Source organism: Mauremys reevesii, linkage group 19 (genome assembly GCF_016161935.1).
Source record: "Mauremys reevesii isolate NIE-2019 linkage group 19, ASM1616193v1, whole genome shotgun sequence".
In the NCBI taxonomy this organism is placed as follows: Eukaryota; Metazoa; Chordata; order Testudines; family Geoemydidae; genus Mauremys; species Mauremys reevesii.
Genome location: NC_052641.1, coordinates 3882923 through 3906809, shown reverse-complemented (window position 1 = coordinate 3906809; position 23887 = coordinate 3882923). Strand labels below are relative to the sequence as shown.

Genomic DNA, 23887 nt, shown 5'->3' with positions numbered 1-23887 from the left:
TCTTAACCAGGTCCGGCTCCAGGGTTTTTTGCCGCCCCAAGCAGAAAAAAACCCAACCAAACAAAAAACAAACCGTGATCATGATCTGCGAGAGCTCTATCGCTGCTGCTTCAGTCTTAGGCGGCAGGTCTTTCACTCCGAGAGGGAGTGAGGGACCCGCCGCTGAATTGCTGCCGAAGAGCCGGATGTGCCGCCCCTTCCCCGTGGCCGCCCCAAGCACCTGCTTGATGGGCTGGTGCCTGGAGCCGACCCTGGTCTTAACTATCTTTAGTAATTTTGTATAATTTGCAAATTTTGCCACCTCACTGTTTGTCCCTTTTCCCAGATGATTTATGAATATGTTAAATAGGACTGGTCCCAGAACAGACCCCTGGGGGACACCACTGTTTACCTCTCTCCATTCTGAAAACCCACCATTTATACCTACCCTTTGTTTCCTATCTTTTAACCAGTTACCAAGCCATGAGAGCACCTTCCCTCTTATCCTATGACAGCTTACTTTGTGCAAGAGCCTTTGGTGAGGGACCTTGTCAAAGACTTTCTGAATATCTAAGTACACTATGTTGCCAGCACAGAGGGCCTGAGGGGGCAACAGCGGGGTTTGTTGCCTAGTGTGCGTCGCGCCAATGAACACACCAGGGTGGAGAAGCAGATATAGTTTATTCGAGATCTCCGAAAAGGCGCTAGGAGACCAACATGTCTCAAATCAAGCGCGCCAGTACAAGCAGTTTTTCCCTTTTATCTTAGTTTCCCCCTTCCCCCCCACTCCCTCCCTCCCTTCTTTCCCCTGTAGCAATTACGTTAGGCAATCTTGGCTGCTGCCATTGTAGCTTGTTAGTGATTTTTCCTTTTACAAGTTATCTTGTCCTTAGCTAGAGTCATGTAGGCCCCCCTTATTACTACGGCTTTAGACCGGTTTGAGCTGTGTTGCAACTGATAGCTGGCTGTTACACATTTTGTTTTTCAGCTGCTGGCATTTTAGGTCCGTTAAAGTTCAACATGGAGGAGCTTTGGTTCACTTAGGCCTAGAGCAGGAGGGCTTCATCGACACTCGTGGTCTTCCACCCCCCCCAGTTACCTAGGGTTATGCCTAGTGACACTGTTGCCGGCTCAAAGGGCCCGAGGTGGAGCAACAGCAGGGTTCGTTGCCCGGTGTGCGTCGCACTAATTAACACACCAGGGTGGAGAAGCAAACCACGTTTATTTGAGCCCAAATAAGGTGCCAGGGAGACATAGCATTCTCAAATCCTGCACACCCGCGCACAGGCGGGGTCCCAGCATTTATACCCCCCTTGTTTGTGTAAGCCTTTTGTTTGGTTTTCCCCCTCACCCCTCCCTTCCCAACAGCAGTTACTTTGAACATTACATTTCAGCGTGTTAGAAAAGTTCCCATTCGCATATTTACATTCACAGCACAAACGCATGCAGATTTTCCTCCCCCCTTTCCCCCTCCTCCCTGCCGCTTTTTGCTGTTTCAAACTGTCCTGCAGCTGCAAGCTGAGACAGCTGACCGTTACACATTTTGCTTGCTGTCTGTTAGCATCTTAGGCTGGTTAAAGTTCACAGCATGGAAGACCTTTGGTTACCACTTTGGTTTACTTAGGCCTAGTGACACCAACAACACCAACAACTATATCCACTGGATCTCCTTGGTCCACATGTTTCTAGACTGCCCTCAAAGAATTCTAGTAGATTGGTGAGGCATGATTTCCCTTTACTAAAACCATGCTGACTCTTCCTGAACAAAGTATGTTCATCTATATGTCTGACAATATTGTTCTTTATTACAGTTTCAACCAGTTTGCTCAGGACTGAAGTCAGGCTTACAGGCCTGTAACTGCAGGATCACCTCTGGAGCCCTTTTTAAAAATGTACACCGACGCACTAGTGCTTTGCACCGGCACAACAGTGCTTTACGCTGGTACTTTGCACTGGTGTAAAGGAGCTTTAGGCTGGTGCAGCTACTGAAGGAAAAATCCCCCTGACCAAACAGCTGCGCCAGCAAAGCCCAAGCGCGACCCAAGCCGCTGCCAGCGGGAAGCCCCACGTTCCGGCTGCCCCTGGCCCCGCCCAGCCCCGCCCCGCCCCGCCCTGCTCCGCTCAGCTCGGCCCAGCCCAGCCACGCGCACGTGAGGCGCTACAGCGGGCACTGACGCGTGTTTATGCCGAAGTCCGTTGAGTCAAGGCGCCCCAAAGTCCCACCCTCCTGAAGGCGTCATTCTGACCCAGTAAGGTAACGTGTTTGATGAGTGGCGTGGACAGAAACCAATCAGAGCGCAGAGCGTAGGCACAGCCGTTCCGGGATTCGGGACTCCTGTCTCATCCAATCATTCCAAACCAACTCGAGGAGTGACAGGCTGGGCGGCCTATGAGCGGCGGGGCGGGGCGCGCAGGAGAAGGCTGCGCTACGGGCGGAGTAGGTCGGTGCCATGGCGGAGAGCGACTGGGACACGGTCACGGTGCTGCGCAAGAAGGGGCCGAGCGCGGCCCAGGCCAAGTCCAAGCAGGTCAGGGGGGCCCCGGAGCCCGGGCGGGTCCCGTCAGGCGCGGCCCTCAGCCCCGCGCGCCCCTCCCCCCCGGCTGGGGGCCGTCAGGCTCGGGCCGAGCGGGAGCCCCGCGCCGGGCGGGGACCTCAGGCGGGCGGGGCCGGCGTAGCTCCGGCTGCCTCGGCCCCGCTCCCCTGAGCCCGGCTGGGCTGCCCCCGCCCCCGCCATGCGGGCTCTGAACGGGGCGTGGGTCGCTGGCTGGTGCCGGGCGCCGCAGCGTCTCCCCGCGGGCAGGGATGGTTACCGGCCGCCGGGCCGGGGCGCGGAGCTTCCGTGCCCTAGGCGGGACTCCCCCCTGGCCTCCCAGCCCCCCGGCACATCGGCTGGTGGCGGGGCAGATCCCAACGAGCCTTGATAGACCCCGGGGCCAGCCGTGCCCAGGGGCTGCTCCCAGGCCCGGATCCCCCCGTCCCGCCCCAAGTCCACTCACGGGCTTTGCCCCAGCCATGGAGGAGCCGGCACGGTGCCCGGGGGGGGGGCAGCAGCCGCCTTGCAAAGGTGGCGGTGCTGCTAGTGGGGACCAGCTGTGCCCCCTGCCCAGGCTGTGGCCTGGTCTCTCCCCCCCCCCCCAGCGGCTCCTGCAGCGGATTCATGTGGGGGGTGGTCCCAGTGTGCCCCCCAGCTCCCCCCTCACCGCGCTCGGGCTCTCCCGGGAGTGTGAGCTGCCGCCACTGCCGCTCCCAGAGCAGGTTCAGGGCCCTGTGCCCTGGCAGTGGCTCACATGCCTGGGAGCCCGAGTGTGGTGAGCGGGGAGCCGGGGGGGCACATGAGGGCTGCTGCCCGCATGCATCCGCTGCAGCCTGCAGGAGCCCAGGGGGGTGCCGGGCTGCAGGAGGGGTGGGGGCGCAGCTGCTCCCCGCTAGCAGCGCCGCTGCCTTTGCAGGGCTGCTGCCCCCCTGCGCCGCGCCGGCTTCTCCATGGCTGGGCTCACTGCCACTGCAAGCAGGATGCTCTGGTGCCTCCGGAAGGTGGCTCCTCCCTGCTGAGCCAGGGCACTGCTTTTTGGTGCCCCCCAACCACTTGGCGCCCATGGCAACTGCCTAGTTTGCCTAGTGGCTGCACTGGCCCTGCTGGCCGTGGGGGACCTCATGTTGGCCTTAGGATGGTGGGACTTGCACTGGTACACTCTAACTGGGCTTGTGAAGATGAGTGGAAGTGCGGATCCCTTTTGTGCACCAAAATAATCTTCTTTGGAGTACTTGCATTGCTCACCACCCAAAACCCATTTTGGAAGCAGGCTGGATATTTCCTGCTAGCAGGGGCCTTTTGTTTAGGGCATAACTGTACTGAATGGCATACTCTAATACAAGTATCAGAGGGGTAGCCGTGTTTGCTGCTTTTACAGATCCAGACTAAGAGTCCTGTGGCACCTTATAGACTAACAGACATATTGGAGCATGAGCTTTCGTGGGTGAATACCCACGTCATTGGATGCATGCGACGAAGTGGGGATTCACCCACAAAAGCTCATGCTCCAATACATCTGTTAGTCTATAAGGTGCCACAGGACTCTTTACTGCTTATACTCTAATATAGTGGTTCTTAACCAGGAGTCTGGGGCCCTCTGGGGTGCTGTGAGCAGGTTTCAGGGGGGCTACCAAGCAGGGCCAGCATCAGACTCACTGGGGCCCAGGGCAGAAAGCTAAAGCCCCATCGCTTGGGGTTAAAGTCTGGGCCCCCGAGCCCAGCCACCTGGGGCTGAAGCCTGAGCAACTTTGCTTTAGGAGGCCCCCTGTGGTGTATGGCCCTGGGCAATTGCCCTGCTTGCTACCCCCTAACGCAGGCCCTGGCTTTTATATGCAGAAAACCAGTTTATTGTAGCACAGGTGGGCCATGGAGTTTTTATAGCATGGGGGGGGGCTCAGAAAGAAAAAGGTTGAGAACCCCCGCCCTATTAAACAGTACTGAATGCAGAATCATGTCAATGCTCTGATGCAGCACAGTTGGAAAGAGTGTAAAATAGAAAAGGGATTTTTGTCTAGCTTGGTTTGTTCCATTGCTAACACATGTGGGGTAGGCTTTTTTCTAATAACTTGATGTCTGTGCAGTAAGATTAATCTACCTAGATTATTGTACAGTGACAAATTGCTGCTGTTCTCTTGTGACAGCTTGGTGCTTTCCATCTTTTTTTGCTGAAAAGACAGAATTGACATTTTGAGGCTTCACTCTTATCCAGGAAAAGCACTGACTTGGCAATAGAATGTTGCGCCTTGGATTGCTACTTCTAGTAGGAATAAGAAGGAATACAGCTGGAAATACAAAATTGTAGATAATGTAGTTCATCTTTTAATATATGACCCTGCTAACCAGGCTGAGAGGGGCATTTGGCACAGATTCTAAAAAATTAATCTCTCTTAAGCTCCTCCAGTGGTGCATTGGCTTGTTCTTGTGTGCGTTCGGACATTCAGTGGCTTTCAAAGGTCTCTAACTTTAACAGTTCACTTACTGTATATTAAAAAGAATATTTCAAAACTACTGTGCATCAAAGAAGCTGGCTGATGCAACATAATTGGGAGGAGCTTCAACAAGTATAAACTACTTGGAGTGTATGCCCTGCCCCAACCTCAATGGAAGGAGCCTTTGACACACATCTGATGCTGCAGTTCACCTATTGTCTATTTCACTTTTAAGGATTTTTGTGACTGGACTACAGCTTTGGGAAGAAGAAGCTGCAAACTGCCCAGGTGCATATTACTTATTTCACATGTGGGTTCATTGCCTGAAAACAAAGCCATGTAGCTATTTCGTGCAACTACTGTGGAGTGGCAGTAAAAAGGAACACAGAATTTCTAACTGATAACAGCCCATCTGTGTACAGTCATACAGAAACCTGTATGATAATCGTCTCTTAGCTGTTTCATAATCATCTGTCACCTTGATGCTTTTGCCCCTTGTGGCACAGCAACTGAATACCAAGTTCTGTGACCTTTACCTATCATCTGTTTGTTCCTAGGTAACTCTAAAGTTCCAGGGTGAAACCGGAGCATGTAGTTTTGGTATCTGTGGGGATAAGTACTTATCTTATCTAACTTGTACTTAGTTTGAGTTTGGGTTAATACTAATGGTTAGTGCTGCATTTTGTTTGTTGGCTACTTCAAAAATAACCATCTATAGTCTAAGTATCAGAGGGGTAGCTGTGTTAGTCTGTCTCCACAAAAACAATGAGGAGTCCAGTGGCACCTTAAAGACTAAGGGTATGTCTACACTACGAAATTAGGTTGAATTGATAGAAGTCGATTTCTGAGAAATCGATTTTATACAGTCAGTTGTGTCCCCACTTAAGACCATTAACTCGGCGGAGTGCGTCTACAGTACCGAGGCTAGCATCGACTTCCAGAGCGTTGCACGGTGGGTAGCTATCCTGCAGTCTCCGCTGCCCATTGGAATTCTGGATTGAGCTCCCAATGCCTGATGGTGCAAAAACATTGTCATGGGTGGTTCTGGGTAAATGTTGTCAGCTTTCCCCCCCCCCCCCCCCAGTGAAAGCAATGGCAATAAATCGTTTCTCGCCTTTTTTCTTGGATTACCCATGCAGACGACATACCACGGCAAGCATGGAGCCCACTCAGCTCACCGTATGTCTCCTGGGTGCTGCCAGATGTGGTACTGCATTGCTGCACAGCAGCAGCTCATTGCCTTTTGGCAGAAGATGGTGTATTATGACTGATAGCCCTCGTCATTGTCTCCTGGGTGCTCTTTTAGCTGACCTCGGTGAGGTCGGTCGGGGCCGCCTGGACATAAATGGGAGATGATGATGGCCAGCAGTCGTACTGCATCATCTGCTGCCAGACTAAGATGTATAAGAGAGATGGAGTGGATCAAAACAATAAAGAGACCAGATTTGTTTTGTATTCATTTGCTCCCTCCCTCCCTCCATGAATAGTGGGGGGAGGGATAGCTCAATGGTTTGAGCATTGGCCCGCTAAACCTAGGGTTGTAAGTTCAATCCTTGAGGGGGCCATTCTGTGTGAGAACCCTGTAAGCCATGTTGTCAGTTGCCCCTCCCTCCGTCAGAGTAACAGCAGACAATCGTTTTGCGCCTTTTTTCAGCACAGACGCCATAGCACGGCAAGCATGGAGACCGCTCAGATCACTGCCGCAGTTATGAACACTGTAAACACCATGCGCATTATCCTGCAGTATATGCAGAACCAGAACCTGGAAAAGCAAAACCCAGCGAGGAGGCGACAGCAGCGTGGTGACGAGAGTGATGAGGACATGGACACAGACTTCTCTCAATGTACGGGCCCTGGCAATGTGGACATCATGGTCTTAATGGAGCAGGTTCATGCCGTGGAACGCTGATTCTGGGCCCGGGAAACAAGCACAGACTGGTGGGACTGCATAGTGTTGCATGTCTGGGACGATTCCCAGTGGCTGCGAAACTTTTGCATGTGTAAGCGCACTTTCATGGAACTTTGTGACTTGCTTTCCCCTGCCCTGAAGTGCAAGAATACCAAGATGAGAGCAGCCCTCGCAGTTCACAAGCGAGTAGCGATAGCCATGTGGAAGCTTGCAGTGCCAGACAGCTACCGGTGAATCAGGCATCAATTTGGAGTGGGCAGATCTACTGTGGGGGCTGCTATGATCCAAGTAGCCAATGCAATCAAAAAGCTGCTGCTATCAGGGGTAGTGACTCTGGGAAATGTGCAGGTCATAGTGGATGGCTTTGCTGCAATGGGATTCCCTAACTGTGGTGGTGCGATAGATGGAACCCATATCCCTATCTTGGCACTGGAGCACCAAGCCAGCGAGTACATAAACCGAAAGGGGTACTTTTCAGTGGTGCTGCAAGCACTGGTGGATCACAAGGGACGTTTCACTGACATCAGCGTGGGATGGCTGGGAAAGGTACATGATGCTCCCATCTTCAGGAACTCTGGTCTGTTTCAAAAGCTGCAGCAAGGGACTTTCTTCCCAAACCAGAAAATAACCGTTGGGGATGTTGAAATGCCTATAGTTGTCCTTGGGGACTCAGCCTACCCCTTAATGCCATGGCTCATGAGGTCGTACACAGGCAACCTGGACAGTAGTCAGGAGCTGTTCAACTATAGGCTGAGCAAGTGCAGAATGGTGGTAGAAAGTACATTTGGACGTTTAAAAGCACGCTGGTGCAGTTCACTGACTCGGATAGACCTCAGCCAAACCAATATTCCCATTGTTATTACCGCTGGTTGTGAGAGTAAGGTGGAGACGTTTATGGCGGGGTGGGAGGTTGAGGCAAATCGCCGGGGTGCTGATTACGCGCAGTCAGGCACCAGGGCACTTAGCAGAGAACAAGAGGGCACGGTGCGCATCAGAGAAGCTTTGAAAACCAGTTTCATGACTGGCCAGGCTATGGTGTGAAAGTTCTGTTTTTCTTCTTGATGACCCCCCTCCCTACCCTTCATTCACTGTACTTCCCTGTAAGCTAACCACCTTCCCTTCCCCCCTTTGATCACTGCTTGCAGAGGCAATAAAGTCATTGTTGCTTCGCATTCATGCATTCTTTATTAATTCGTCACACAAATGGGGGATAACTGTCAACGTAGCCCAGGTGAGGTGGGAGAGGAGGGAAGCACCGGGTGGGGTGGGGGAGGAGGGAAGCACCGGGTCACACTGCACTTTAAAACTTATTGAAAGCCAGCTTTCTGTTGCTTGGGCAGTCCTCTGGGGTGGAGTGGTTGGGTGCCCAGAGTCCCCGCCACCGCGTTCTTGGGCGTCTGAGTGAGGAGGCAATGGAACTTGGGGAGGAGGACGGTTGGTTACACAGGGGCTGTAGCGGTAGTCTGTGCTCAAGCTGCCTCTCCTGAACCTCAACCATATGCCGGAGCATATCAGTTTGTTCCTCCAGTAGCCTCAGCATTGCCTCTTGCCTTTTGTCACCAAGCTGATGCCACCTATCATCTTCAGCCTGCCACCTGTCCTCGTGTTCATATTGTGCTTTCCTGAACTCTGACATTGTGTGCCGCCATGCATTCTGCTGGGCTCTTTCAGTGTGGGAGGACTGCATGAGCTCAGAGAACACTTCATCATGAGTGCACTTTTTTTCACCTTCTAATCTTCGCTAGCCTCTGGGAAGGAGAAGATAGTGTGAGTGTTGAAACATATGCAGCTGATGGAGGAAGAAAAAGGGAGAATGGTAGTTTAAGAAGACATATTTTAGAAAACAATGGGGAGACTCTTTCACCATAAACCTTGCTGTTAACATTACATAGCACATGTGCTTTCGGAACAAGGTCGCATTTTGCCTCTTATTGAGGGTATGCCGGTTTGGTGTGAGAGATCTTTCATGCAGGGCTGGGCAACAGAATTTGGCTTGCAGGCAGCCATGGTAAGATAGTCTTTTGGCTTCTTTAACCTTCATAACCTGTGGGAATGGTTTCAAACAGCAGTGCCCTCATTTCCCATACCAAGCAGCCGTTGGGTTGGCCATTTAAAATGGGTTGGACATTTAAAAGGAGGAGGGGCTGCGGTTTTGGGTTAACGTGCAGCACAAACCCAACTAAATCCCCCCCCCCCCCCCCCCCACACAATTCTCTGGGATGATTGCTTCACCCCTTCACCCACTGTGTGGCTAATAGCGGGGAACATTTCTGTTCAGCCACAGGCGAACAGCCCAGCAGGAACGGGCACCTCTGAATGTCCCCTTAATAAAATCACCCTATTTCAACCAGGTGACCAGGAATGATATCACTTTCCTGAGGATAACACAGAGAGATAAAGAACGGATGCTGTTTGAATGCCAGCAAACACTGGGACCATACGCTGCCATGCTTTGTTATGCAGTGATTCCAGATTACGTGCTACTGGCCTGGCGTGGTAAAGTGTCCTACCATGGAGGATGGAATAAGGCTGCCCTCCCCAGAAACCTTTTGCAAAGGCTTTGGGAATACATCCAGGAGAGCTTTATGGAGATGTCCCTGGAGGATTTCTGCTCCATCCCCAGACACGTTAAGACTTTTCCAGTAGCTGTACTGGCCGCGAATGCCAGGGCAAATTAATCATTAAACACGCTTGCTTTTAAACCATGTGTAATATTTACAAAGGTACACTCACCAGAGGTCCCTTGTCCAAGTGGGTCCAGGAGGCAGCCTTGGGTGGGTTTGGGGCGTACTGACTCCAGGTCCAGGGTGAGAAACAGTTCCTGGCTGTCAGGTGAAATGGTTTCTCCGTTTCCTTGCAGTGACCTATCTTCAGCCTCCTCCTCATCTTCCTTGTCCCCAAAACCTGCATTGCTGTTGCATGCTACTCCATTGACGGAGTCAAAGCACAGGGGTGGGGTAGTGGTGGCTGCACCACCTAGAATGGCACGCAGCTCATCATAGAAGTGGCATGTCTGGGGCTCTGACCCGGAGCGGCCGTTTGCCTCTCTGGTTTTTTTGGTAGGCTTGCTTCAGCTCTTTAAGCTTCACGCGGCACTGCTGCGGGTCCCTGTTATAGCCTCTGTCCTTCATGTCCTTTGAGATTTTTTTCAAATGTTTGGGCATTTTGTCTTTTGGAACACATTTTGGAACGTTTTCCTCAAACACAAGTCTAGTGGGACTGCATCTACACTTCAAAGCAATAGGGATTGACCCTGGGTCCCAGCTTGACTCAGATTCAGACCCTTCACCCCCAGGGGGTCCTGAGACTCTGGGTCAGAGCCCTGGGTTAGGGGCACCTGCCCTCCCCCCAAGCTTCATACCACATTTGGGTGCAGTTTGCAGCAGGAGGGAAGATGCTGCCCCTCCTCTCCTCTCCTCCGCTGTCTTCTACTGGGGCTGCCGCTGGCCAAGCTGTTCCCCTGTGTACCTGGTCTCACTAAGCTGGGGTGAGAGGACAGGGCCTGCCTGTGCTGCTGCCTCTGGGTCAGGAATTGGTGCTTCAAGCACTTTTTCAGTATAGCAGCAGCTGGTGTGCTGACACACTCAGGCACACACTTAATCTCCCTCACACATTCCCCCCCAACACTTCCCTTCTCCCTCACACACTAGTGGTGGTGATGTTACTTCTTGGTACTTCCCATCAAAATGCACATATATTCTGTATTTTTTTTCTTTCAAAGTTCATTAAGAGCTACAGTGCTGTTACTTTAGTTTTTTGACAGGTCTGTCCGTTTCATAGTTTTTCTTTCTTATGCTTAAATTTAATTCTTTCTGTAGTGAGTTCTAAAATGCTTAATCTGTCCTGGCTGGAGTAATTATTATTATTACTTACCATGTTGAGCTTTATCAATCATTATTTAAAGTGATACAATCAAATATCCTGCTAGAATGTAAATTTAGCTTGTACTCACTTTAGCAATGCCAGTTTAGAAAAAAAAAATTAGCTAAACACATAATTTAAGACACTGCAGATGAAAGTTATTTATTTTCAAATAATATTTTCAGTTATATCTGTAAAATAACTTAAAATTCATGAGACAATAAATGCGGTTCCAAGTCTGATACTAATAGTAATGGAGTTAAATGTTAGTGACTCAAGTATTTACTGATCACAATCCTGTACAAATGACAAAATAATTAGAAAATTTCCCCATTCTTAATAAGAGAAAAACATAATCGTATGTTAAAATTAAATACATTTTTAGTGGTGTGAAAACAATTGATTAAAATCGAGTAGATAGTGGCAGTAACACAGAGTGTCTGTTAGAGAAAGGAAGCATATTTTATTTATTTTTATTTATCTCTACTAAAGATAGTGTATAAAGTATCAGAGGTGTTCCTGATATCTTGTAAGGCTCCAGAATTGGTACCTCAAGGCTTGGGATTGGGAATATTCTTGTGGTATTGTCTCCTGATTGTTCTAAATTTACATATAAACTTAAAATATGGCTTTAATTGGGGTTTGTATATTTTTTCTTTATCTTAATTAGGAGTACTGTATCTATCAGCTAATTTCTAAGGGTGTGTCTACACTACAAAGTTAAGTTGATTTTATGTAAATTGACATCCTCCAATTTAAGCAAGTCGATCTTGTGTGTCCCCACTATGCTCATTGTGTTGGCAGAGTGCATCCTCACTAGCAGGGCTTGCATCAACGCACGGAGTGCTGCACTGTGGGTAGCTATCCCACAGTGCATGGAGCAGAGTGGAATTTTGGGTTGGGCTTACAGTGCTTCATGGGACCAAAACATTTGCACAAGTGGTTATAACATGGCGTTAGCCTCCCTCCCTGAAATCAACGGCAAAGAAACCAAGCCTTTTTTCGTGCCTTTTTTTCTAAGCCTGGGTTACCCACGCAGATGCCATAGCACAGCAAGCATGGACTCCGATCAGCTGTACACTGTTGTTGTGAGCATTACAAACACCTCATGTCTTATCCTGCAGTATATACTCAGCAGGAGCTGCCGCACGGAACGATGTGATGCCACACAAGCAGCCCTGCTGGAAGCCATGGACTGGAGCAATTTGCAGATGCTGGTGACAGTCGCGAATCACCTTGACACGGTGGAATGCCACTTCTGGGCCCAAGAAACAAGCACTGACTGGTGGAACCACATAGTTATGCAGCTATGGGATGGCGAGCAGTGGCTGCAGAACTTTCGAATGTGTAAGGCCACTTTCATGGAACTGTTTGAGGAGCTTTCCCCAGCCCTAAAGCACAGCAATAGTAAAATGAGAGCTGCTATGACAGTTGAGAAGCGAGTGGCGATAGCTCTCTGGAAGCTTCCAATGCCAGACTGCTACCGGTCAGTGGGGAATCAGTTCGGAGTGGGTGTATCTACTGTGGGGTCTGCTATGATCTAAGTTTCCAGGGCAATCAATACCCTTCTGCTACGAAGGGTAGTGACTCTGAGCAACGTGCAGGGCATAGTGGATGATTTTGCCACTATGCGGTTCCCTAACTGCGGTGGGTCTATAGACGGAATGCATATCCCTATCTTGGCACCAGACCACCTTGCCAAAGAGTACATAAACTGAACTTCTCAATGGTATTGCAAGCGCTGGTAGATCACAGGGGCCGTTTCACCGACATCAATGTGGGATGGTCGGGGAAAGGTGCATGATGTGCGCATCTTTAGGAACTCTAGTCTGTTCAGGAAGATGCAAGCAGGGACTTTTTTCCAGACTGCAAAAATAACCATTGGTGATGTTGAAATGACAGTCGTGATCCTGGGAGACCCAGCCTACCCCATGCTCCCATGGCTCATGAAGCCGTACACAGGCAGCCTAGACAACAGTTAAGGACCAGCTCAACCATAGGCTGAGCAAGTGCAGAATGGTGGTGGAATGAGCCTTTGGATGTTTAAAAGGCTGCTGGCGTTGTTTGCTTACTAAGTTAGACCTCAGTGGAAAGCAATATCCCCATTGTTGTTACTGCCTGCTGCGTGTTCCATAATATCTAAAACAAAGGGAGAAAAGTTTCCGGCAGGGTGGAGGGTCAAGGCAGATCACCTGGCAGCCAATTTTGAGCAGCCAGACTCCAGGACAATAAGAAGAGCACTTGGAGGAGCTGTGTGTCTCCATGAGGCTTTGCAAACTAGTTTCAGCAATGTGGCCCACAATAATGTGACACTTACGTGTGTTGTTCCTTACCAAACTGTCCCCTTCATTGTATTTTTCTCCCCTGTAAACTCCACCCCCACTCACCACAGTGCTGAATGAATAAAGAGCCTTCTCCTGTGAGGGAATGAGCTCCAGAGTTTAAAAACAGTTCTTGGCTGTTTGGGGAGAGTGGATCCTCCACTTGCCTTCCTCGCATTCTCCTCCTCTTCCTCGTCAACAGTGTCATCATTGTTGCCCGAGGTTACCTGGGGCTCCTGGGAGGTATCCACAGAGCATTTTGGAGTAGTGGTGGAGTCGCCACCAAGAATCACATGCAGCTCCTTGTATAAGTGGCATGTCTGCGGCTCAGAACCAGAGCGACTATTCACCTCCCTTGTCTTCTGGTACGCTTGCTGAAGTGCCTTTATTTTCATGTGGCACTGCTGCGTGTCCCTGGTGTAGCACTTTTCCCACATGCCCTGCATGATTTTGGCAAAGATGTCAGCATTTCTTCTGCTGGATCGGAGCTCTGCCTGCACAGACTCGTCTCCCCACACAGCAATAAAATCCAGCACCTCCTGTGTGCTCCATGCTGGAGCACATTTGTGGCCTTGAGCATCCATGGTCAGCTGTGCTGACGAGCTCTCCATGCTGATCAAACAGGAAATGAAAATTCAAGAGTTTCCAGGGCTTTAACAGGGAGGCGACTGTTTCCTGTGTACCTGGCTGATGTGCAGTGGAGTTGAAAGTGCTCTCCAGAGTGGTCAAAGTGGAGCAGTGTGGGACACCTCCTGGAGGCTAATTCATTCAAATTACATAACACAGTGTCTACACTATCCCCATGTCGACCCTTGGATGTCAAATCAAGCACTATGCCTCTCATGGAGGTGGAGTACAGAAGTGAACTTTACAGGTCCCTTAGGTTGATGGAAGGGGACTCAGTAGTGTAGACACACATTATTAAATAGGTCAACATTAGCCATGTTAGGTCAAACTTTGTAGTGTAGACCAGGCCCAAGTTATCTGCAAAAAAACTTAGTTATCAGGTGCCTAAGTAGCCACTCGAGTCGTGGGTAAAGTTGCTGTCTTCTCCCCCCCCCCCAATCTGAAATGGCACCCCTGCCCTGGGTTCGCACAGTTTATATGTAGATGGTGGATTATGCTTGAGCATGAGTTTGAACCTTGGGCTTAAACTGCAGTCTAGACACACCTCTAGACAACAGCATTTAAAAGAGAACTGGATAAATTCATGGAGGTTAAGTCCACTAATGGGTATTAGCCAGGATGGGTAAGGAATGGTGTCCCTAGCCTCTGTTTGCCAGAGGGTGGAGATGGCTGGCAGGAGAGAGATCACGTATGTTCTATCCTAGCCCATTTTACATTGCTTTCTCAGTAATAGGGACTATAGAGTAATGTAATATTTCTTTCTCAAACTGGGTGAAGGAAGATTAAAATCCACATAACATAATTTTTTTTTCTCCAGGACATCCAAAATGTCTCTGTTAATATGGAGAGTTCTTCCAATGTACTTCTCAGAACTAATAAATCTCCTCTCCAACTGGCAAAGCAGGCTACTTCCTTCCCTCTCCTTTGGTAGCAGAATTGTTGCTGGTTGCCTGGATACTTGCTCAGGGAGGATTTTTTTGCTAGCAGCTTGGCTGTTTGTGGATGATTAATCCAGTCTTTGTTAAAGTGTTTAAATAGAGGTCTGTGTCTTTTATGTTAATGGAACTAATCTTGATAAAGTTAAATTTCTTATTTCTAGGCAATCTTAGCAGCGCAGAGAAGAGGAGAAGATGTAGAGACCTCCAAGAAATGTAGGTATTTCTGTTGGGGGGGTGGGTAAGGAAGGACAGTTTCATGTTTTCCTTTAACTTCATGGTAACCCCTGTCACTGTTTTAGAGTTAACTGGACACACATACCCCAGTCTTCGCAAGAGTACCCACTTCAGATTTCAGGCTCCCAAGCATCCCTGCCTGAGAGAGGCAAGGGCTATCTCTCTTCCCCCAGACTGGGGATTTAGGCTTTTTGCAGTACCTCTGCACTTCTGTGATTTCCCCAGCACTGTTTAGCCTTTCTCCAGGGGATACAACAGTGTGTACTAGTTACAAAGCAAATTGCATTTAATAGTAGGGTGAAAGCATTATGATGATTTAGTTGGGTTTGGTCCTGCTTTGAGCCGGGGGTTGGACTAGATACCTCCTGAGGTCCCTTCCAACCCTGAGATTCTATGATTCTATGATTACAGAGGGAACATGTTAAACAAATAGAAGTTCCCATATGCATGGTAAAAGCTTACCAAAGGTCACCATTCATCCTAGGCGGCTCTAATAAGCCAAAGTCTTTCCAACCCTTCTGCAAGGGTTCCCTCCCGTCCACTCTTACACAGAAGGTCATGGCCATTTCTTGAATTAGAAAGAAGACCTCCGTGTCAGTTTAATCTCAGCTTTTTTTTTTATGCGAAAAACCTTTTCATTGTCTGGTCTTTGGAAAACCCAGTGTGAGCCATTTATATGCCAACCTCCCCAGGGGGTGATACCTCTCTAGAGGTGGGTGTTTGCATCCTGAGTGATTCACCTTAATCCCACTGGCCGCCAAACAGCTGATTGGTGGTGAGTGGGAGGCACTGGGAGGGAGGGGGAGTTGCTGATCAGTTGGACTATTCCCTCCCCCCCCCCATGGATGCTCCAACCCTGGAGCACCCACAGAGTTGGCACCTGTGCTTTTACGCTGCTCTGACTCTGTAAAGCGGGCCCTTACAGTGGGTATAAACATCATTTGCTCCTAAATCAAGGCCCTTTTATGCTTATTGAATTATGTAAAAAGGACTTGGTGTAACTGAGAATTGGGCTCTGTATCTTTTTAAAAAATAGACTTGCTTTTTACATCAATTACTTCATTTATGTATTTTGCATTTACAAAACTATAAAAACAGATGAAGCCTTTTTTGGGAAACTACCAAAAATATAATTTGGGCTAAAATTCTTTAATCCAAAAATGCAGCCTGGAGCAAATATTTAAAAGATAAGATCCTTGTGGCTGATGTATATAAAATAGAACCGTTAACAGAGTCTTTAACCATAGCAAACACTGTTATGCAGTGGAACTAAAATAATGCATATTTCCATAAATTCACTCTTTCAAAATACAAGTGAGATATATAAAAATAGCTATTGCACTCGTTTTTTAATTATGAATTAAATCGTTACAGATGTTGGAACTCTTGAAGTCTATTATGTTGACAACCTGAGTATTCAAAGTTCTTAAACATTTACATAAGACACACTTCTTTAAGAAGTGTAAACGTATTTACATAATACAGTGTAATGGTACTATTCTGTCTATACTTTGTGGCTTTTCCCCTTAAAAACCCTAAAGAAAATAATGAATATTTAAGACCTCTTAACTCACAACAGTCCTTCAGTCTTTGTTTTGCAGAGGTCTCAGGTCACGCTCTGACAATACATAATATATGTGCTTCAGTAGTTAAGGCTAATAGGGAAAGTTTAAGAAAAGAAAGGGGAGAAGTTAAGACTGTTGATTTTTAAATTTGTGCATTTCCTTTCTTGATGTTGATTGTAATAAGGTAATCAGGAAAAGGATAAAACACCTCTGTAGCTCACTAAAGTACCCTCTTCTAATAAAGTTAGCTATATGTAAGCAAATATAAATTTAAGTGGAAATAGAAGGGGGGTTCGGGGTAGTCAATTATTTTTTGTCCAGGTCCAAATTTCTTGGCCAAAGTATAGTCAAAGTCCGGATTCCAGAGCAACATTTTTCACAATGCAAGTGCCCCTGTTCAACAAACACATACAATGCTGTGCGTTAGTAATATACCCAGGGCGTATTGCTTATATTGTTAAATGAAATCAAACCCCTGTATAACCTAAAAATAACCTCCAAGAAAGATGTAATAAATGACATCTGAGACTTTGAGAAAGTACATAGATAAAATGTCAAATAGATGTAAATATAGCATTAAAACACTTTCAGACAACTGTTTTGTTTTGAATTTGTTTTGAGTTTACAAAGAGTATTAACTTTGCTTTTGTCAAATAAAATTGTTGTAGGCATATATAAAACCATCTTTGATACTTTCAAGCCTTTTGTGGCTTATTTAGTATTCGTATCAGTTTGAAAGAAAACCGTTCATACGTGAGCTCTTTATCTTAGTTTTATGATTCAAGACTTTCATTTAACAAAACACACCCACACACATGTATTAAGCAAAAGAATCATGAATAATCACTGTGAAATATCTGTTAAAACTTCAGTATCACTACTGAGAATGAAATTTTATATGGCAATGCAGATTTAAAATAAAATATGCGTGATGAATATATAATACTCCTCCCCATCAGTGGGAAAAGTGACAGGCCCTGTGCTGGACAAGGACCTTTAAGTTTGGAGTGAGTTCAGTCAAGGCAAGACAACTCCAATCACTCCCCTCCCGTCCCCTCATTCCCCATGTTGCCTGCCAGCTCCCTACCCAGAGAGGCTCCTGCCATCCCACTCGCTGAGCCCAGATGCCAGCTCGTTCCCCCACATGTCCCGCTCGTCCCACGCCTGCGCTGCTATTGGCTGGTGGGGCTGCGACTGCACAGGCAGCCGCCCTAGGGACGAACTGCACCCAGCCGCCTGCCCCCTGTTGGGGGGGTGGGGGGGCTGTGCTGGGAAGCAGACAGCTCTAGCCCAGGCTCGGCTTCACCCCATTTGACTGTTGTTTTGGGAGGGGTGGCTACAAGGGGGGGGGCTAAAGCAAGTTTTGGGGTGACTGTAGCCCCCCCAACTCTGCACCAGACTCCAAGGTTCCACATTGGCCCTTCTAAATAAACAAGGAAACATAACCAAAAGCCTTAAAGTTAAGAGTTTTGTCTATCACTAATAATCAGGTATGGAGGCAAAAATACTGTGCTCTTCTTGCTTTTCAAAGTTTTTCTGTGTGTGTTGTTAGAAATTAAGGCCTCTTACAGCTTGAGAGAGTCTGATAACGAAATCTAATGAACTGCCAACAGCCAAAAGAGTGAAAACTTGGAGGGGAAGGGATTTTTATTCAGACTGTTTAAAACTTTGTGGATTTTATGTTGTTGCTAATGCTGAATTATCTTGAATGGTTAACGTTTTGGAGAAGGAATGTCTTTATTTAAAGAGTCAACACCCACACCCCTTGGATTATTCAGCGAGAACTAACAGTACATCATCTGAGACCTTCAGTGGGTCCCGCAGTAAAACCAGGGGAGATGGGAGTTGACACTGATCTCTTTTTAAAAAAAATAAAATAAAACAACAAAACCTTTCAGTCTTTTATATCTTGACACAACAAGTGGGACTATGCTAATAACATTTGCGGAGGACAAAAAGTTGGGAGGTATTGCCAGTATGGAGGAGGACAGACTATAGCGTGAAGATCTGGATGACCTTGTAAACTGGAGTAATAGAAATAGGGTGAAATTTAATAGTGCAAGGTTATGCACTTAGCAAAAATTCTTGTTGTTAGTCCCTATCAGCTGGGGACTTATCAGTTGGAAGTGACAGAGGAGGAGAAAGACCTGGGTCTATTGGCTGATCACAGGATGACTATGAGCTGCAAATGTCAAAAGGTGTCAAAAAGGTTAATGCCGTCCTAAGATGCATTGGGCGAGGTATTTCCATTAGAGACAGGGAAGTATTAGTACCATTATACAAGGCACTGCTGAACCCTGACCTGGAATATTGTGTGCTTTTCTGGTCTCCCATGTTTAAGAAAGATGAATTCAAACTGGAACAGGTGCACAGAAGGGCTATTAGGATGACCTGAGGAATAGAAAAATCTACCTTATGAGAGGAGATTCAAAGAGCTTGGCTTTTTTAGCCTAACCAAAAGGTATAAATACATCAGAGGGATAAATACCAGGGAGGGGGAAGACTTATTTAAGTTAAGCACTAGTGGAAACACAAGATCACATGGATATAAACTGGCCATGAACAAGGTTAGCCTTCAAATTAGATGAAGGTTTCTAACCCTCGGGGGTGTGAAGTTCTGGAATTGCCTTCTAAGGGGAGCAGTGGGGGCAAAAAACATAACTGGCCTCAAAACTGAGCTTGATAAGTTTATAGAGGGGATGGTGTGATGGGATTGCCTACAATGGCATATGGTCCATCGATGACTGCCAGTAGTAAAACACCCCTACATCTGGAAATGAGACACTTAGATGGGGAGGGCTCTGAGTTACTGCAGAGAATTTTTTTCCCATACGCCATTTGGTTGGCAAATGCGTGCACAAGAGGAAGGTAATTCTGCATGTTTGAAAAACAGCCTTAACCATTCATCTGACAACACTAGAGATTCCTGAAATCCTTGACCACAAATGAAAATTAGTTCTACAGAAAGTCAAAATTGGACATATCTGTAATCTAGTGTGGGCATAGAGTTTTCAGGTGTATAGGTTGAGGTTTGGATGGAATTAGCTTTGTTGCTTGATTATGCAGTGTGATTATTTTATACATGTGCACTAAAATAATATGAATTGTGAGAATATTTGGGTACTTAGCTACCTTCCTTCAAATGATTGTACTTTAACTTTTCTTGGTCCATATACATTTTATTGAGTAACAGCTTTAAGACAAAAACAAGGCCCTTCATACTCCCCAGTGAACTAGACTTAAATTATGTGGTAGACTTAAAGTTCTGTAGCAGTTCAAAGTCAACGTAATATATTAAACTATAATATGAGAACCAATAATCCAGTAGTCTTTGTGTTTTGGTAGTGCATTACATTTTATTCTGGCCCAAAATTTTCAGTTTTCAACATGGCACAGACTGCGATGTACAGTTCCATCAAACAAATTGTGGTGGGAGTGGTAGGGGATCTTGGAGTGCTTGGCAGCTGGGGTAGGGGGGTTGCAGGATGAAACATTAACAGGGCTTCTGGTAAAATGGCCAGCAGCATAGTTTAGATTGTTGTCATTAGGTTTCAGAGTCAAGCCAATTAAGATGAATAAAGTAGTTAACACCTGTCTCAGGTATTATTTCAGGCAGTCTGTAGGCAACGTTGCCTCAGTTACCCTTGAGTTTTGTTTGGAAGGTTTTCTTTGCAATCATCAATGCTGGTTTTTGTTTTTTTTTTTTTGTTTTTGTTTTTTTTAATTAAAAGCTTAGTTTCTGAAGAGTGATTCTAGGGTAACTTCTGCATCAGTGGAGTGCACAGGGACCTGGCTAAAGTTAATGGTGACGTGAATGGGTGGAGTGATGAATGCAGAAAACTCTACAAAGCTTGGGGAAGTTGACTGACTTTCATCAAAGTGCTTGTTTATCCTAGTACGGTTTTGACACCTGCCTCTTCTTGATTTTGTTTAAATGCTAGGGGCCGCAGGCCAAAACAAGCAGCATTCGATCACTAAGAACACAGCTAAGCTGGATCGGGAGACGGAGGAGCTGCACCATGACAGAGTCCCCCTTGAGGTGGGCAAAGTAATCCAGCAGGGCCGACAGAGCAAGGGCCTGACACAAAAGGATTTGGCCACGGTGAGTGCCTATCAGTATCGTTTGGTCTCTACTCGTGCTTTTCCTCAGCCAGGCTCTGTGTATGGGAGGGAGCTGGGGTGTCAGTGGTGTCAAGTTAGCCTCCTGACCGGTAGATGGTGAGCTGGTATCATCACGGGTTAATATAACACCACAAAACGTTGCAGTGTACTAGTTAACTAGCAGCTCAGGTGGTGGACCAGGGACCTCTGTCTGGAACCTGTGAACACTCTTTAAAAACCACGAGCTATGTTGTGGGCTGGAGTTAAAATGGCTTCCTCTCTAACTGACTTAGCCCTGGCATAGTAATTTCTAGCGTAAGATGTTGAAAAACCTATCTGTATCTGAGCTTTCAAACAGAAGTATCTGCCATGCTGCTGGATTGCTGTAGCTTGTGGACACACTCCAATTTCTTGAGAGAGAGGCAGACCTTTTTACAATACAACTGTTATCAGCATGGTAGCACCCAGACAGAAGAAACCAATGATGATAGGCAGAATTCACTCTTGCAAGCCTGGTGTACTTCTGGGAAGATGCAGCCACTCATGTAATATGGGATGTCTTGGGTTTGTGTTTCTGAATGTTCACTGTTTGTTAAACTGATGTGTTTAAAGCACATCTTCTTTTTAGAAAATCAATGAAAAACCACAAGTTATTGCTGACTACGAATGCGGAAGAGCAATCCCCAACAACCAGGTTCTGGGCAAGATCGAAAGAGCCATCGGTGAGTGTCGGATGCATAGTAGCATCTAAAACCGCTTCAGTGGGGGGGAGAGGGATGCTGCTGCTGTCGATGATGAACATCTACACTTAACTCCTTTCCATTGCACCCAGCATTCTCTAGGGCAGCAGCATGTGTTGCTCCGCCGGTAGGATACTTGGGGAGTTGATGTCAGTGCTGTTTCATGGGTTCACCTATGGTAGTGGTCACCAAGCGATCAATCGTGATCGACAGGTCGATCCTAGAGGATCTCTTGGTTGATCGCAATCTCTAGTGTTGTAGCAGGGCTGCTGCTAAGGCAGGCTCCCTGCCTTCCCCGGCCCCACGCTGCTCCCGGAAGTGGCCAGTGCAACCCCGGGGTAGGAGGGCAGGGGTCTCACACATGTGCTGCTCCTGCCTGCAAGCACTGCCCCCGCAGTGCCCATTGGAATGGGGAACTGTGGCCAATGGGAGCTGTGGGGGCAGTGCTTGCAGAGAGGGGCAGCACGCAGAGCCATGTGCCCCCCGCCCCTCCCCAGGGGCACGGTGGCACCTTCTGGGGGCGGCGGGGGGGCAGGGTAGGCAGGGACCCTGCCTTAGCAGTAACCCTGCTACACCACCAACCGGGAGCTGCTGGAGGTAAATGCTGTTTGGTGGGAGGCCACACTCCAACCCTGAACCCCCTCCTGCACCCCAAACCCCAGCCCTGACCTCCCTCCCAGAGCCACCACGCTGTACCCAATCCTGCACCCCAACACTACCCTAGCCCTGACCCCCCCCAGAGCTTGCACCCCGCAGCCCCTCCTGCATCCCAACCTCCTGCCTCAGGCTCAGCCCAGAGCCCCCTCCCGTACTGCAAACACTTCGACCCCAGCCCAGAGCCTGAGCCCCCTCCCGAACCCCTACTCCAGCCTAATGAAAGTGAGTGAGTGAGGGTGGGGGAGAGTGAGAGGCAGACAGAGGGGGGGATGGAGGGGGCGGGGCCTTGGGGAAGGGGCAGGGTGGATCCTGGGTTGCCCTTAAATTCAAAAAGTGATCTTGGGCGTAAAAAGGTTGGAGACCACTGACCTATGGGGTGTCACGTTGCATCCTAACATTAAGATTGTTTCTGCTGATTCAGAAGCGGGAACTCGGAAGCTTTCAGCCCTCTGCAGGCATTGAAAACTCACATTGTTTCAGTGTCTTGGACTTGTTCTGTGCCATCCAAAAATAGTACTATCAGACACCTGAAGGCTTATGTAAATCCAAAGTCATGTGTTTGGCAAGTAGACAAGGGTTATGTGAATACATTGTGCCATTGGGGGTGGGAGGAGTGCCCAGCTTTCTAGTTATACAAAGCCTTAATTTCCAGATATTTGTAATGGACTAGGATGTCTGCTGCTAAGACCATCTCAAATGGCTTTTGCAATGATGCTTAGTCAATAGAGTGATGTTTCTCGGACTAGTGATTCCTCCCCTTCTCTCCCCCTCCCCCCCCCAACGCCGTGGTATTCTTCAGGCAGTGACTGCTAATGTCCTATAAATTACCTGAGCAAGGATCAATTTTTCCAATTACCTGTTACAATTTCTTTTCAGTTATGTATAAAGCCTGATTTTTTTTTTCTTAAATAAATCTCTCTCTAGTGTACTTGTCCTGTCTTGCAGTGGGTGACTTCTCCCTTCCCTCACTCCAACCACCTTAGTTCATTTGTTGGGCTGTTTGAGGATTCAGGGTGACAAGTATGTAGGGAGGACTCAAGTCAAACTGCTGAAAGTTGTCTCCTTTGTGTGTCATTCCAGGCCTTAAGCTACGTGGAAGGGATATTGGAAAACCACTTGAGGCTGGCCCAAAAGGGAAATGAAAACAAAGCCTCGAAATCAGTTTGTTCAGACTGATCTCATCTGGCTGGTGCTCTTTAACCACCAGAATCTCTCTTCATATTGCCAAGCAGAACAAGGAGGTTTCAGACTTGCTTGGGGGGGATGGGGACCTGCAGAATTTCTACCTGTTGTAAAAAGGCAAACTTAAGTGATTTTCCTGATTTTTGTTTTTTCCTTTCTCCTTTCCGGAGATTAAGAAACTAAACCCAATAAATACTGCATCTAATTTTGCCAGAAAAGTGTGTCTTGGTGTTCAGAACTAGCTATTGATCAGACAGTTGAGGTGATCTGAAGTAGGATAATTTAATTGGAGCAATTTTAAGGGAGAGTGGGTTGTAAGTATTTGGGAGAGGTGGGGGTTGGTTAGAGCCCATATTGAAAAGGGGTTGGTTTGGGGCACTATATTGGAATGACGTTTGTTTGTTCCGTCCAGCCTGTTTTAAAGAGATGTATAATAAAGTTTGTTACCCTTCAGTTGGCTGGTGTGATCATTTCGTGGGTCTGTCTGTTGGAGATGGCTCACCTCCGCAGCGCCTGTTTAGCGTGTGGGACTACACGTAATGGAACATGCATAGAGCACTGAGGACATCATGAAGCTCTAAAGTCAGAGCGAGCACAGGAGGCGTCAGATGTTGCCAGAAGCAGTGAAGTGACATGTTCTTCTGTCTGGCCTGGGACAGCAGCCTTGAACCATCTGAAACAAGTTATGGTGTTGACTTTGGCTCTAGTGCAGTGGAGGTGGGTTCAAAGAGCAAGGTCATCGCAAAGAAAGTGACAGACTAAACCAGGAAACTTCCAGCTAGTCAAACATAAGTACTACCCAGCACCGTT

General features: G+C 47.7%; 1 protein-coding gene across 1 annotated transcript; it reads left to right on the top strand.

The window, feature by feature from the left end:
- The first annotated feature begins 2340 nt into the window (after positions 1-2340).
- On the top strand, positions 2341-23295 carry EDF1 (endothelial differentiation related factor 1). The gene is made up of 5 exons (XM_039506971.1): positions 2341-2507; positions 14760-14811; positions 20339-20499; positions 21127-21220; positions 22976-23295. The coding sequence occupies exons 1-5, from the start codon at positions 2430-2432 to the stop codon at positions 23035-23037; spliced, it is 447 nt and encodes a 148-aa protein (XP_039362905.1). The 5' UTR covers positions 2341-2429; the 3' UTR covers positions 23038-23295.
- Positions 23296-23887: the final 592 nt, after the last annotated feature.

Excerpts from the sequence above, each read along its gene's own strand:
- EDF1 (XM_039506971.1), top strand. The coding sequence starts at position 2,430 with ATGGCGGAGAGCGACTGGGACACGGTCACGGTGCTGCGCAAGAAGGGG. Across the intron at positions 20,500-21,126 it reads CACAAAAGGATTTGGCCACG|AAAATCAATGAAAAACCACA; the intron begins GTGAGTGCCTAT and ends TCTTCTTTTTAG. Across the intron at positions 21,221-22,975 it reads CAAGATCGAAAGAGCCATCG|GCCTTAAGCTACGTGGAAGG; the intron begins GTGAGTGTCGGA and ends GTGTCATTCCAG.